Here is a 17,257-nt window from a genome sequence, read left to right on the forward strand (position 1 = left end):
CTTTTTGGAAGGTGTGTTTGTCCCATTACATGTGGCGTAAAAGTAACAACACATTTCAGAAAAGGTACATCGTACCAACAGTAAAATATGGTGGTGGTAGTGTGATGGTCTGGGGCTGTTTTGCTGCTTCAGGACCTGGAAGACTTGCTGTGATAAATGGAACCATGAATTCTGCTGTCTACCATAAAATCCCTGCGACTGGCTGGTGACCAGTCCAGGGTGTACCCCGCCTCTCGCCCAAAGTCAGCAAAGAAAGGCTCCAGCATACCCCTGCGACCCTAATTAGGATAAGCGGCATAAAAAAATGGATGGATGGATGGATGGACAAAAAAATCCTGAAGGAGAATGTCGGGCCATCTGTTGGTGACCTGAAGCTGAAACCAACTTGGGTTCTGCAGCAGGACAATGATCCAAAACACACCAGCAAGTCCACCTCTGAATGGCTGAAGAAAAACAAAATGAAGACTTTGGAGTGGCCTAGTCAAAGTCCTGACCAGAATCCTATTGAGATGCTGTGGCATGACCTTAAAAAGGTGGTTCATGCTGGAAAACCCTCCAATGTGGCTGAATTACAACAATTCTGCAAAGATGAGTGGGCCAAAATTCCTCCACAACACTGTACGACGCTTGATTGCAGTTGTTGCTGCTAAGGGTGGCCCAACCAGTTATTAAGTTTAGGGGCCAATCACTTTTTCACACAGGACCATGTAGGATTAGATTTTTTTCTGCCCTAATAATACAAATGTTCATTTAAAAACTGCATTTTGTGTTCAGTTGTGTTGCCGTTGACTAATATTTACATTTGTTTGCTGATCTGAAATATTTATGTGTGACAAACATGCAAAAAAAAAAATATCAGGAAGGGGGCAAACACTTTTTCAACACCACTGTATATTTAGAACAGGGGTCACCAACCTGTTCATCGCAAGCTACTGGTCGATCTTTGAGACTTTGCCGGTCGGTCGCGAGAATATGGCTCGCCCACGAAACTATTTAGGAACATTCAGAAACGATTATTATTAAATATTTGCCACAATTCACTTTTCCTTAATGAAATGTACAAATGAAAATACCTACAGGACAATAGTCACATATAATTGCAAACTCAATATAATTTCATTTCTGTTTTAAAACACATACATAAAAATATATATATATATATATATATATATATATATATATATACACACACACATAAATATGAATAATTATATTACAGTAAATATTATTTGTTTAAAATACAGTAACTATTACAGTTACAAATCTCCCAGTTTTTGAATGTTTAATGCAAGCGGCCACTTGTCCTACCTGACGGTCCTTTAGTCAGCACAGTAGTCCCATGCACAGGTGGACTACTGTGCTGTATTTTCCCCTTTTTCTTTCACCGCATATTTGGTCCCAAATGCTGATGTGTAAAGGTACTATTTGATGACCTTATTGAGTGCTAATGTGCATATTTGTGGTACACAACCTCTCTGAAAGACAAAGTCCGCTGGGCTCATACTGCTGGTGGATGGTGGCTGCTTATTCATTTCGTCCTTTTAATTTGATGTTTTTCCTGTCATAGTTTTACACAATACACAATAAATAAGAAAAATCAGATCGCTATAATGTACGTATGTTTTACTGAGGTGTTGAAAATCTTTCCCGGTGACTAACTAGTTCGATGCTAATGCTATTGGCAGCCATTCTCGACTTCGGCCATGGTCCTCACATTGACAGCCCGTAAATAGCAGCTTGTAACCGAAATTTTAGCTTACAGTTCAAAGCAAAAATCAGCAGCGTAACGGCTTGCATCTAGAAAACAACACTCGTTAGTTGGGACACTCGTATGCCAAAGTACCACTGCATATGACAAAAACAATACCTGCACTACTCTGTGACAGTAAATACCAATAACTTTGGTCTTGTTGCAAGAGCCATCTGCCAGGGCTTTGAAGCTAAATTTACCAGTCAAAATACCCTTTTCTTTCTCCATTTCTGCTCAATATTTGTTCCCGCTTGTGGCTACAGTTACTGGTGCTTCCTCAAACTACAGTCGCTATCTTTGACAGCCCTAATAGGGATCTTGGTCTCAAAAAGGTTGGTGACCACTGATTTAGAATGTATTGAAATAAAGACACATTCTATATACATTTCTCAAGGTAAAATTAAATGAATAGAAAGTTAATTAAATATTTATATATAAAATATATAAGTGTTAAATATTTAATAAATATAAATATTTAATATATGTATATTAATAAATATAATATTAAATATTTATATTGTATGAAATATAAATATTTGATATATATCAAATTCATAATAAAGTATGAATTAAATTCAAATGTGGAATATTGTGTTAAATTGTGAAACACCAGTATAACCTGAAATTATTAAATGATTGTGTGTGTGTATATATATATATGTACGTATAATTCATAATTTTATACAAAAAAGGCTCAAAAGGGCCTTTTTTTCTTAATCACAAATAGATCATGTTTATATTTTTATGCTTTGAATAAAGCTCTGTTCTGCAGTAGCAGTGTAATAAATTAAAGAAAGTAGTTTTAGTGTTTCTCTACTTTAGATATTTTTTTCACGCCCTTTAACTCAATTTCATTTAATTTAAACTGCTGAAAATAGATTAAAATCTAAGCATGTCCATTGATTTAGAGCTCTAAAGTAAGTGGAGTAAAAATCTACAGTGTGTTCCTGCAACAAAGGACAAATGGAAGTGTGTGGATGATGTCATAATCTCATTTTTATCCTTCCTAATCCAGTGTGCTCACTGAAAACATGGCCGACCAATCACCTGAACACAACATTCCCTGATTGCTTCTCATGTCCACCTCATCACATGACTTGTGGTCTCATCTGCCATGGTCGTCACTGACCTGTGTGTCCACTTCCTGTTTAGACACATTGTGGTGTGCGGCCACATCACGCTAGAGAGCGTCTCCAACTTCCTCAAAGACTTCCTACACAAGGACAGGGATGATGTCAATGTAGAAATCGTTTTTCTCCATAAGTAAGTAGCAAAACAATATTATTTATTCTTAAAGGCTCAACTTTAAAGTACAACTTGACGTTGTATTGCAGTATTTCCCCTAATCTTGAGCTGGAAGCCTTGTTCAAGCGTCACTTCACTCAGGTGGAGTTTTACCAAGGGTCCGTCCTCAACCCTCATGACCTGGCCAGAGTCAAAGTAAGACCTAATGGCATTTCATTCATGCGTTCATTAATCAATACATTTTTAATTTTTTTTGCTCAGATTGAATCCGCAGACGCCTGTTTGATTTTAGCTAACAAATACTGCGCCGACCCCGATGCCGAGGACGCCTCCAACATCATGAGGTTTGTCCTTTCGATCAACAGTGTCATGTATTCATATTCATTCATTCACTAATGGAGCTTTTACTGCAACATTATAAAAGCCATGTAAGTGGAACAAGAAGTGAACCACGTTAAAAGCATACAAACCGCATAATGAACTTCAATAACTTATCGTCACAAAATGTTGATGTATTGACATTGAAATGTTGCCATATCGATATCGTATTGTTGAAAGAGCAATATTGAAATGCTGACATATCGATATTGAACTGATGCTGGAGCAATATCGAAATGTTGATGTGTCAATATTGAAAAGCTGCTATATCCATATTGAAAACCTGATGAATCAATATTGAAATGTTGCTATAAAGATATCGAATTGCTGTTGTGCCGGTATTGAAATGTATTTATATTGAAATTTTGATGTATCGACATTGAAATGTTGCTATATCAATTTCAAAATGTTGAGAATGAATGTTTAGAGCCAAACATCAGAGCCATGTTAGACTGAGGTGGGGTTGTCGGTGCTGTGGTCCTGGATCTCAAGAAGACATTTGACACTGTCAATCATACAGTCTTGCTAACAAAATTATGTAGTTTTAATTTTTCACCAGATGCACTTAAGTGAATTGAGTCTTGCCTCACCGAGTGCTCCCAATATGTCAGAGTCCAGTCTGTTAAATCAGTAGCTCTATGGCTGTCCACTGGTCTTCCTCAAGGATCAAATTTAGGGCCGTTGCTGTTTTCACTTTACATTAATGACCTCCCATCCATTTGTGTTGATGTCTCAGTACAGATGTATGCTGATGACACTGTCATTTACGCTCATGGTAGTGATACTGTATCTCACAGGTGGTAGAGAAACTCAGTAACTCCATGGTTAATATCACAGCTTGGTTGAAGCAATCCTGCCTGCAGTTAAACATGTCTAAAACGCTAGCAATGTTCTTTACTACAGACTAAGTCCAACAATACCTCCAGTGCCGAGCCAGTTGTTTGTGTTTGTGTTTGTGTTTGTGTTTAATCGCAAATTTAATCACAGCAACTTCAGACACACTCGCTGTCAAATGTTGACACAGGCAGCATAAACATACATGCACGCTATGATCTTCTCACATATCACTTACTGTTTACCCATTTGGCCACAGACTAGTATTACATCAGTATTACATCTCTCAAAACCCCTGAAAAACACGAAATAGAAATTTTGGATAAGAAACCACACATTTCTCACCATTGTTAGATATTACGGTGGCCTAGTGGTTAACATGTTGGCCACACAGTCAGGAGATCTGGAAGGTCTGGGTTCGAGTCTCCGTTGGGCATCTCTGTGTGGAGTTTGCATGTTGTCCCCGTGTGTGTGGGTTTTCTCCGGGTACTCCGATTTCCTCCCACATTCCAAAAACATGTATGTTAGGTCAGTTGGAGACTCTAAATTGTCCATAGGTATGAATAGGAGTGTGAATGCTTGTTTGTCTATATGTGACCTGCCATTGGCTGCCAACCAGTCCAGGGTGTACCCCACCTCTCGCCAGAAGTCAGCTGGAATAGGCTCCAGCATACCCACGACCCTAGTGAGCATAAGCGGCAAAGAAGATGACTGTTCGATATTACACAAACAAACTACTCAGCTGGGAAAACATGGTCAAATGATGAAATCTGTTTTATTGGTGAAATTAACGGTTTATCGTCTCCAGCTGTTCATAGCAGAACTAGAGGCGCTAAAATGGGAGATTATATTATTCCATTGAGGAAAAAATGTATTTGGACAAACAGCTTTCTGCATCCGAGCTGCCTCACGCCCATAGCCACTATAAAGCAAGACACATATCATACATTCCAGATCCAGTTAAAGAAATGGCCTGTTGACTATCAGATCTGCCAAGACTATCTACAGAGTGACGGTGCTGCTGTTGTTGGTATGCTGTCATGTTTGTGTTTGTGTCTTGGTATGATGTTGCTCATTGTTGGCTCATTGTGTTCCCATTATTAGATTTGATATATACTTTTAGTAAATGTGATTAGGATGAGGAACTACAGATAAAAAATAGTCTTTTGGCTAATTCTGCCATACTGACAGAAATGTCTATTAATATGCACTGTCCCTGTAAGTAGGTAAGTAAATAAATCAAATAAAAAATGATCACTAAATATAATGAAAATATGATGAATTGTATTATCATGATGATATTGTATTATTTCCATACAGTAAAGAGGACAAAGTTACAATTTTGCAAGTTGTGACATAGTTGTTTGTCTCATGTAAGGGTGATCTCAATCAAAAACTACCACCCAAAGATCCGCATCATCACTCAGATGCTGCAGTATCACAATAAGGTAAGTGCATACTCTTGTATTAATATGGTATGTATTTATATTATCAGATGTTTGCATCCTCTGTGTCTGGCTTGTTGCTTCTCAGGCTCACCTGTTGAACATTCCGAGCTGGAACTGGAAGGAGGGCGACGACGCTATCTGCCTGGCCGAGCTCAAGCTGGGCTTCATCGCGCAGAGCTGCCTGGCCCAGGGCCTGTCCACCATGCTGGCCAACCTCTTCTCCATGAGGTCCTTCATCAAGGTACTGGACACAAACTGTGACAGTCAGTGAGTGCTTTTGTGCCGTGTCTTGACGCTGGTGTTACCTGCAGATTGAGGAGGACACGTGGCAGAAGTATTACTTGGAGGGTGTGGCCAACGAGATGTACACGGAATACCTGTCCAGTGCCTTTGTGGGCTTGTCATTTCCTGTTATTTGCGAGTGAGTATTTAGTAATGCTACAAGGGTTGGTGTGGACTCAAGTGACCAAAGTCGTCGTCGCCTTCTTCAGACTTTGCTACGTGAAGCTGAAGCTGCTGCTGATCGCCATCGAGTACAAGTCCGATCAGAGGGAGAGCAGGTACACAATGATTTTTGTCATGAAAGAACACCTTACAGAGTCATCGAAACATTTTATGACAGGAAAAATATCATCACATAACATTGATTGTCTTTGTGGCAGCACCCTGATCAACCCTGGCAATCACGTGAAAATGCAGGAGGGGACATTGGGCTTCTTCATTGCCAGTGATGCCAAAGAAGTCAAAAGGTAAGAAACTTTATTATTTTATTGTATTGTATTGTATTGTATGTACTTTATTTATCCCACAGCGGGGAAATTTACTTGTTACAGCAGCAAGCAAGCAAGACAAGTAAAGAGAACAGTAAAGTGCACTTTACTGTTTACTCTTTTAGACTTTACAATTTAATGGTAATAGTATCATTTAATTTGAACATCCATAGAAGTTACATGTCACAGTTCCACATGTCCAAAAAGGAGTAGGAAGAAGCAAAGCTTATTTAATCCTACCCCCTCTCTGTTTCACATCAATTGCAATACGTTCACTGCCTGCATTCCAAATGTACTCTTTGCCAATTTGAAAATACATAGAAAAATGATAAGGCAGTATAACATTGTGATACAATAGGAGTAAATGTTTACAATTACTGTAAAATCATGATTTAACAGTCATAATAAATCATAATAAATATATACCGTAATAATAGGTTAATAGTTGACAGAAACATAGTTGGATGATGAGTAGTACATACAATGTAATACCTCAAGAAGTCCTAAGAAATGAAGAGTTATTAGTCAGTGTAAGAGTGGTTAGACATAGCATCGTTGTACTTGTACTTTGTAAACATCCGGTGCTTGTACTGTTTCTTGAAATCATTTTAGTGCATTGTTTGAGTTCTTTACTCAATCCATTCCATAATTTGATCCCACATACTGATATGCTGAAGGTTTTTTAGAATTCTTGCAAAAAAAGTGTTTTAAGTTGAATTTTTCCTAAGGTCATATTTTTTCAAACCCTGCACACGAGGCGACGAGCGGCTATGACCAGCAACACTGGTGAGCAACTTGCCGACATCCAGAGCAAATTGTACCAGTGTCCCACGGTTTTGATTGGCTGTCAGATGTGGAAGGAATTTGGGGATTTCGAAGTAGTTCAGAGGAGGAAAAGCGACCGCTGTTGATGGAGTACTCTTGCTAGTAGTGGATCTTGCTAGTATTGAAGATAAACTTACATAAATGTCTGTGTAAATTCATGTAAACTTACCCCATATGCATACTCTGGTGCCAACGAGTTCCCATGCCACTGCTTTTTTCTTTATATCTCAATATTCTTTTTTTACAAATGTCAATTAGCTTCAGGAACGGTGAGTATTACTTTTCCCCCCCATGTTTACCTGCGAAAGCGTACGATTAGCATCCTGTCCACTCATTGGTGGATCAATGAAACTCCCGCTTATTGGCCGTCGTCTGGGCGACAGCGATGAGAAGTTGAACATTTGTCAACTTTCTGCCGTTGCGTCACATTCCAGCGTGTGCACGATGACATGCACGAGCACAAACTTTCACACGCACAAATTTCGCGTGTCGCTTGGCTGGATGGTGACCTGCGATAAACCCTATTGCGCAGGTTCCATTGAAAATGAATGGAGTAGAGGTGACGTCGCCTCCCGTGTGTGGCACCCATTATCCAACTGACCTTTTTTGTAGTACTAGTACGTATTTAGTGAGTGAAGTGTACTTCTATAATTATTTCTCCATATCTCCACACAATAAGTAAGATATGGTAGTACCAGAGGTCAAGAGACTAATAATAGTAAATATGGAGCATGCTGGTTTTTACAAAGGATTGTTTGTCCCTCCACAGGGCGTTGTTTTACTGCAAAGCCTGCCATGATGACGTCACAGATCCCAAAAGGATCAAGAAATGCGGATGCAAAAAGTGTAAGTCGGCATTATTTATGACATTAGTTATCATAAGACTCATACTAGTACTACTAAATAGAATAGATCAGGGGTGTCCAAACTTTTTCCAGCTAGGGCCACATACTGAAAAATGGATGCAAGGGCCACTTTGATATTGTGTAAACCAACACATTGAGATATGCTGCATTTCACCTTTGTAATGTAGGTGAAACGCTACTAAAAATAAAGATTTTTTCTATAATAATACAAGTTTATTCTTGTAAAATTGGGACTTTAGTTCTTCGTTCGATCATGACTAATATTTTGACTTTATTCCCGTAAAATTTTTCCATTTCTGCTGATTTTTTAAATTTTCTGTTTCATTTCAGCTTTCCTCTTGTATATTTTCTTCTCATAATTAAAACTTTATATCTTTTTAAAACAATTTATTTCAACATTGTTACGAAAATTATATATGTCCTCTTTTAAGTTTATTCTCATAAAATTGCAACTTTTTTCTCATTAGAAAACTATTTTTTTTCTCTTAATATTTTGACTTTACTCTGGTAACATTTCTGCTATTGATTTTTTTGTATAGTTTTCCAGATATTTCATCTTTTCTTCTCCTGATATTTTGACTTTATTCCCATGTTATAAATGTTCCCCCTTCTTCCAAAAACAACTTTATTCATTGTTTTTGACTTTTAAAAAAAAGAAACTCTTTTCTTTAATATTTCAACTTCCTGCTACTAAAATGACATTTTTCCTCATACTGTTACTTTATTCTTCTGAAATTATGGCTTTTTTTCCTTTTGATTGCCTTTCCCATTTTTGCTGCTGTTGTTTTTTTGTTTTTTTTTTAAAGTTTCCTTGTTAAATTACATTTGTAGACTGTGCAACGGCTCGAAAATCACAGCTGATGGCTGCAAATGGCCCCCGGGCCGCACTTTGGACACCCCTGGAATAGATAATATTACAAATGACCTAAACACATAGTATCACACAGAATGTGGACGAACCTTAACACACTGGCCTGCTTGATCTTGTCTTATTCCTAATCACTACTAGAGGTCACTAAAGTCTTCCAACAAAGCACTTCCATGATGACACAAGCACCCTTAGAGTAAAGAATTACATGAGCTATACATTTTTTTTTCCAAAAATCCCCAGACAATTTTTGAAGTGCATAAACATTTCCCACTAAAGTAACTTTTTCAGTTTTTTTTAAAAATTTTTTTACTTAAATATCTGGATAAAATGATTTTATTACATATTTTTTCATTATTGTCATTTCAACCCGGCAGTTCCAGAAATATTTAGACATTGACATACATTTTTATAGTGTTATAGTTGATATTTTAGTTTTAAATTAGGAACTACTACCACCAGTACTACTACTACTACTACTACTACTACTACTACTAAAACGAATACATAATGTTTTAAATCCAGTCGCATTTAATTCATGGCCAATATGAGGTAACACACCACATGGCCACTTGAGGTCCCCAAAGTCCTCCAACACTACATTTGAGTAAATAGAAAGATTGTTGTAGTACACCACAAAATATTTTTTCCCCACTAAAGTGTTGTTTTCAAAAATGTTATGTTTTAAATGTATGATGCTGATATATCAGTAGTACTAGTATATCAAATGGCTTTATTTCAATATAATATTGCATATTTTTTTTATTATAGTTTGCTGACATGTAACAGTTGAACTTTTGAGCAGCATTAAGGAGTATCAAAAATATGGATGGATTTTCATCATAAAGTATATATTTTTTTAATCATATACTGATATCCCTCTTTCCAAAGACATTTGAGCATACAAACATCAAAGTATAATCTGCATAAATGGCTTTAATTCCTAAACACTGAAACACTGATGGCAATTGTGCCATTGATGCATGTGCACAGGACATCAACAGTGTGACTGCACGCACAGACAATTTGCTGAAAAGTTCGACTGTCATCCATTTTTAGAAGAAAAGCCTCATGATGGTGTGCTTGTAGCATCTCAGGACGCTTGCTAGCTTGAAGCCGCGGCGTAGCTTATAGCAGCGGCGGGAGCTGTCGACAGGACGCGGGAGGTGCAGCGAGCAAGGCTGTTATGCGGCCTGACGTGGAAATTATGTTTGCATTTTCATTTTTTGGAGCACTACCGGTTGCATGAAACTCAGGCTGACAGTTCCTAACCACCAGGCAGCCAGTGCGCCTCCCCCCGCCCGTCCCTTCCTCCTCTCTGGTTGGCGGGACAGATGCTAGCCTGTTAAGTCGTGTGACTCTGCTGGCGCCCGGCGATTGCAGGCGACAGATGCCAGGACCGTCGAGGTCGCTGTTTGAACACTGCTGTCACTGGGCCGCCCCCAGCAATGTGCATGACCTTTAGTGTAAGTGAGGGGGGGTGGGCGGAGGTACTAATAATAGTGAGCTTATGCTAGCATAGCACTCGCAGCTCCTAAAGGTGACACATGCAAAAAAAAAAAAAAAAAAAGAAAGCTTTTTGGGGAAGAAACAAAAAACAATAAACTGTATATGTTGACATAAAACACCCTGCGTTGGATGTCATAGGAAAATAATGCTAATCTATCTATGAGGCTAGCATGCTACCTGTATTTCTCTAAATACGTTTGAAATGGTAGAAAAGTAGCAATTCTTCTATTTATCAGATTTAAAAAAAAAGATTTTACAGTAAATTTAATACTATAAAACAATTAAAACAATATAACCTATTTAAGCTATGTAGCCAGCTGGCTAGATAGATAGCTACTGTAGATAGCTAGCTAGATGGATACTTTTTTTTCTCTCCAAGAGAAATTCACATTTCCAGCAGCGATATAATATGTCTTATTTGTCACGTATTGTGTAAAACTATGAATACAGACCCACCGTCCACCAGTACGAGCCTGGAGTTTGCTTTTCAGACAGAAGAGTATTATGTCGCTTTTTGATGTGTGTGGTAAATGGCATTGTGCTAGCATGCATTAACTTGAGGTTGTGCACCAACAAATATGCACATTAGCACTCAATAACGTCATCAAAACTTACCTTTATGTATTCCCACATAGTATCAGCACTTGAGACCAAATATGAGGTGAAAGAAAAATGGTAAAAATACAGTGTAGTAGTCTATCTGTGCAGCGTGGGAGAAAGTTAGCAAACGCACAATGGTGCATTCAAAGTGGGTTTGGGAAATAAGGACCTTAGTGTGTATCACGATATTTTTGGGATGTATCCCGATATGACGATATAATTAAATTCAGCAGAGTCTTGTATAAAAAGCTACAAACCATAACCCATATACTTAAATACACTTGTCTCAAATTGTAAAGCACATTTATTGATTTACTGGTAACAAACTGTGCAATACAGCAAGTGCATTTAGTGTCTACCAAACTAAGTGTTTTGTATTTTTGACTGGGTAAGTGTAGACGTGCTCGCTGACTCTGTCTCACGCTTGTGTAGGACGAGCTGAGTGCAAGAATAAACGTGCTTCTCGTCTTTTTTCACTCAGAACCTGCACGTTGTCATCGGGCATTGAAAAACGCTCCTTACATTAAAGCGGAAAAACATAACACAATGAAAATATACTCATCCAGCCCAAGTCACACGCACACAACCGCACTAGCATGCTAAACTAAGCTAACCCCACTAGCTTCCATTCACGCTCCATAAGAGGAGGTTCCGCCAACTTTTGCCAGTGTTTATTGCCACTTCAACATATTTAGTTCATCAACGCTACTTTTTTCTGTTTTACATGATCATTTTCTTATCATTGGAAGAATATGTACCGGTGTACCGGTACATAAAAATGATCGCCCAACCCTAATTCAAAGACCGTCGAACAAAGTGGAATGGGTTGCCGCTTGCAACAAACAACATATAAATGCAAAAACTATGGGATTTGTAACCATATATTATTTTGTACATAAAATAGTGGCCATTATTTCCAAAATTGATATCGATTTACATAAAACTTGATGTAGTTATTTACACATGTATTTTTTTTAAGTGTTTTTTTTTTTTTAATCGTTGCACCTGAAAGCTTCCCTGGTGGTGGTTGGGCACCCCTGCTGTACATGGTTAAAAAGCAACGTTTTTACTCATTTATGACTTTACAGATGAAAATTCAGGCTATTACTTGTAACAAACACAAACTGGAGGATACACTGTTTTATAGAATAATAAATGAACATCATACTAGGAATGCCAATAATATACGTATGTATTAAGAAATGGATTACTGATTTAGATATTTTAGAAAATGATATATCATGGAATGATATTTGGAAAAATGCCAAGCAGCCCTTTAGATGTGTTAAAAATAGGCTGTGTCAATTTAAAATTCTAAATAGATTGTATTTTACACCTTCTCAGTTGTCTAAAATGGGCACAGTCGATACAAAGCTCTGCATAAGGTGCCTGGCAGCCGAGGGAACCCTTATGCATCTATTGTGGAAATGTCCGAGAAGAAAGGAGTTGTAGTCTAAAATAACAAGAGAGGCAATTTCGTTCTTAAATATAGATATCCCAATGACAGCACAAACCTGTATTCTTGGAGATCTGCATCGATTTCACAATGTGTCATCAAAGAATAAGAATGCACTTTTGTCAATATGCATTATAACAAAAACAATAATATTGAAAAAAATGGGTCGATGCTGATCGTCCAACTCACAAAGACTGCTATGCTATGATGACTGCTATGATGGTGTGGTAATGTCTGTGGGTGTTAGTAGTAATGATGACGATGGTAAGATTGTTGTCGTTTGTTTTGATGTATTTTTGTGCTTATTAGTGTTGGATCGATGCTTTTGAAAAAAAAGTTAATGTTATTCTTATTACAGTTTATTAGTTATTATTATTATTGTTGTTGTGATTGTCGTTATTATCATTATTATCACTGTTGTTGTTTTGGTGGTGTGTTTGTGTGTCTTCTCTTTTCGATTCTTTTGATTGTTGTCCACAAGTGTTTTGGAATTGTTGGATTGTGTATTTGCTGAGTTGTTATTCATTGGTTTGCGTTTCACTTCGGTTTCCGGGCCATGTGATTGTGGTAAGCAACTGTTGCTATGTAGTTGTTGCTTGTTGTTCAGTGGAGAGGTCTATACGGTTTATAGCACTTATCCTGTGGATAACAGAGTGGCAGCGCCGGTGGAATGACGACACGTGTGCCTTCATTGAGTCCTGCCAGCTACCGCTGCTGCGCATGCGTATGACAAGGAACCCTGTTGTAAATGGAGTAAATCTTCTAAATGACTCTTTCATTGGACTACAATGTTTGCACTTAATAATGTTATGTAAGTGTATTTACTATACTTTTATTTATTTCCCTATTACTATACTTTTTCACGCATTGTGTGTATTGACTATACACACAATGCGTGTTTACACAACAAGCACTACACTACTTTTTACACTGCTTTAGGCAACACAGCTCATTCCTGTGGTTTCAGCACATCGAAGCCTAGTTCCAACTGCGAGCAATAAGACAGGACATGACCAAGTATTTCCACATAGTGGCCGTGCGGGACTTCCACTTTCTCTCATACTGTAGGATGTTATGATGGACTATTTTAATTTTTTTCATACCGTGGTATATCTTGAAACCGCTAACCGGTCCATGCCTTCATATAACAGTGTAATCTATCTTGTCTAGCTAGGCCGCTGGCTAGCTTTCTACTACATATACTCTTAGCAATCAGTCCATTACATTAAATTTGTCCATTTGAAAAAATAATGCAGGGTAATCGTAATATAATTTTATATTTTTACTTGCTCCTCACACTGTTTGTGACTCTACACTTCAAAGATATGAAATTAGGGCTTCATACAATAAATATAATAATTTAATCTATTCTAGCTAGTTTGCTACTTTACTGGCGGGCTAGCCATCCCGCTCTCTCTCCATTCGTCAGAATAGTTTAGTTTCTAAAAAATAGTTTCTAGAAAATAGTAATAGAAAGAGTAGAAAAGTTGACTTGTTAATAGCATTTTACAGCACATAGCTTTGAACTTTAGGCTGTATGATGATGATACAGTGAAGCAGGGCGGTTGTTTGGCCAGCTACTCAACAGACACAGTCTCAGTGTTATAGATGCCATGTTATTATAGTTTTAGCTTGTTTAATGCCTTTTTTTCAGCCTTTTTTTTTGTTGTCACTTAACATACTTCTTTTCTTTGATATTCTCAGCGAAAAACACCTACAATGGATACATCAAATCAAGTAAGTGTGTGTTGTTTCTTCATTCACTCACTTCCTGTGTTGCCTCCGCGGTCATCATTGTGTTGTTTGGCCTCTCGGCAGCAGAGGGCGCTGCTGCATCATAAAGTAGTTGGTGGGAGCCGAAGACATATGGTGGGAACTAGGACACAAAAACAGACATGGGGGATTGATGATGCTGAGTGATATTTGAAGAGTAACCAGGAGGTATTCTGCAGAGTACAACAAATTTTATCCTGAGTCTCTACTATTTGCATTACGGCTTCCTTGCTGCTAATCCACATTGTCGTCGGTCCTGTGGCAGAGCAACACCTGAAAGCATACTTACTAATTCATGCTTCATATTACAAAAGCTAGCGTCCATGCTGCCAAACGGTTAAGTGGTGTTTAATAAAAATGAGTTTTCATTCAATTATTTAGCTATTAGCATTCTTGTGCCACAGAGAATTAAAAGCTTTAATGATGATAAGATGTTTTATTCAAATAGCGCAGGTCTTATTCACATCACACTGAATCAAATGCAGGTTAATGTGATGAAAAATTTAAAGTGTTTTGGGTTTAATCACCTCCCAAAGTGACATTATAGTAATGTAAGATTATTAGGAGCCTTTTAAGAAAGACCTTAAACTAACAAAATGCAACCTTAAAAGTAGTCCCCTGCCACATTTTTGTGGTTCTGCGCATCTCGATCTTCAATATTCTAAAATGTGAATTCCACATGTATCAAATTGTTCAAAAAAAAATTGTTTTTTGGAAGATGGAGGATCGCATTGGATTGTGTACTTATTAGCATCGTTTGAGACACAGTGAAGATGTAAATGTAGCGTCATGCAGGATGACATGTTAGTTTAGCCAAATATTAGCATGTTAGCTGTCAGGGAGAACATTTATTTTATTCATCACACACGTATCAAACACTGCTAACATGCTCCAGTGTGACACCATAATGGAAAACGGCAAAGGTGGGGGGTAGCGGGGGGCGAGCGGCTCCAACAACAACAATGCCCGCTCACATCTTCTTGGCGGCCTCGTCAATATTTCATGTCTCACAGCTGACATCTGCACACGCTGCCTCATTAGTCCACAGTTGTACACATGCACACGCTGCTGCTGGTCTCGCTACTTCATAGGCGTGCTACGTTGCAAAGTGGAGCCGAGGGCGTCTTCTGACACCCACCTGGCTCCACCTGGGCCCCATAGAACCACGAAGGCCCTGATGGAGGGTGGGACCAGCAAGTAGTCCCTATGTATATACAGGGTGTATCAAAAAAAAGTAGACTCTCCAAAAAGTAGCCACTAAAGTTACAAGTGAATATTTTCATTAAATTTCTTTATTTGCATACATGGGTCTGGACATCATCCTTTGTGCCATACCAACATTTATTGCATAATTGCATGCATGACTGAACACAGGCCTTCCAGGTGAGCACTCGGCGAACCCAGTATCTTCCACTGCTGAGAAAGGCTAGTCATCTTGTCCAATGAATTATATTATTTTTTTGGTTATTAGCTTAGCCTTCTGACTGTTACGCACATACGGGCGAGTGTCCACATGGCTGCGTTAGCTGTCGTTTGACTGATGATCACACTATGAGCCTCGAAAACTCACCATACTCATGTCAAGTGTTAGTTCTTCAAATGCCGTATTAAATTAAAGCATTTTAACGCGCTACCCCCGCAACATAGTTTTGGTGGCATATGTTGTTCCAGACGGCAGATGTGATGTTTTTGTTTTGGCACGTCTGCGCACTGTGAAGGAAAGTGGGAGGAGCACGATGCCCACAACGTTAGTTAGGGCAAGACTATTACACCGCACGCATGGATTGCTGCGGGCTGCAATAGTACTAGCCGCTCGCCTTTATATTTATATATATAAACATATAAGATGGTACTAGTACTTACCTTTTGTGATTGCCGTTGAAAGGCATTTATCGGCATATGCCGATCACGTGATTTTTCACGGAAATCGGCCGATACTAATCAGTGGATGATCGATCGGAGCATCCCTAATAATTACACACTCACTAACTATGACAAACAAAAAGAGAAGTAACTGACAAACTTAATAAGTAACTTACGTAACAAAGTAACAAACTGCACTGAACAAAATACACTGAACAACCAGACTATTAAGTGAATTCAATGGACAAATGTAAGTCTACGACAAACAAACGAGCGAACGAACATAAACAACGGTAAACAACTCACTATGACAAGCAAGCAAATTAACAAACTGAATATGTCACGAACTACAACAAACAAGCAAACAAACTCACTGCGACAAACAATTGAATTAATGGGCACAATTCATAAGTAACACTTCATAAGTAACTACAAAGAACGACGAATAAACAAGCAAGCTAACAAACAAATTAACTGAATAGGTCACTTTCTACAGCAAACAAACAGACTACTGAACCAAATACGACAAACAAACTAACTACAACAAAGAAACTCACAAACTACGACAAACAAACAAGCAAACTAATGGACAAACTTCTTAAGTAACTAAGATGAACAAACAAGCAAACGGGCAAACTACTACGAACAGACAAACTAACAAACAACTCACTATGACAAACAAGAGATCGAACAAACCGACTATGTCACGAACTATGACAAACTACTACAAACAAACAAGAAAAAGGACGGACAAACTTAAACAAAAGAAACTTGATGAGTAACAAAATAAGTAACTATGACGAACAAACAAACAAGCGAGCGAATGACCAGAAAAAAGACAATTTACGAATGAACAAAATGAATAGGTCACTAACTACAACAAGCAAACATGCAAACAAACAGACAAACATAAGTATCTAACTATGATGAACAGACAAGCCAACGACTGGACTAAGTAATTACAACAAAGTCACTAATTACGACAAACAAGCAAATGAACAAGAAAACTAACAACCAACTCACGACGACAAATGATGACAAACTACTACAAACAAACAAATGAACAAACTTC

General features: G+C 38.1%; 1 protein-coding gene across 6 annotated transcripts in view; it reads left to right on the forward strand.

Annotated features, from left to right (window-relative positions):
- LOC129177641 (calcium-activated potassium channel subunit alpha-1-like) overlaps positions 1-17,257 on the forward strand; it is a 112,138-nt gene that overhangs the window by 65,484 nt on the left and 29,397 nt on the right. For all 6 annotated transcript variants that reach the window (XM_054768986.1, XM_054768985.1, XM_054768987.1 and 3 more), the window contains 10 exons: positions 2,903-3,013; positions 3,085-3,190; positions 3,257-3,339; positions 5,586-5,655; positions 5,741-5,896; positions 5,967-6,076; positions 6,147-6,215; positions 6,318-6,404; positions 8,020-8,096; positions 14,254-14,286. In XM_054768986.1, coding sequence (XP_054624961.1) covers positions 2,903-3,013; positions 3,085-3,190; positions 3,257-3,339; positions 5,586-5,655; positions 5,741-5,896; positions 5,967-6,076; positions 6,147-6,215; positions 6,318-6,404; positions 8,020-8,096; positions 14,254-14,286 — 902 coding nt within the window. The remainder of the gene's footprint in view (positions 1-2,902; positions 3,014-3,084; positions 3,191-3,256; positions 3,340-5,585; positions 5,656-5,740; positions 5,897-5,966; positions 6,077-6,146; positions 6,216-6,317; positions 6,405-8,019; positions 8,097-14,253; positions 14,287-17,257) is intronic.

The sequence above is a fragment of the Dunckerocampus dactyliophorus genome, chromosome 2, assembly GCF_027744805.1.
Source record: "Dunckerocampus dactyliophorus isolate RoL2022-P2 chromosome 2, RoL_Ddac_1.1, whole genome shotgun sequence".
NCBI lineage: Eukaryota > Metazoa > Chordata > Actinopteri > Syngnathiformes > Syngnathidae > Dunckerocampus > Dunckerocampus dactyliophorus.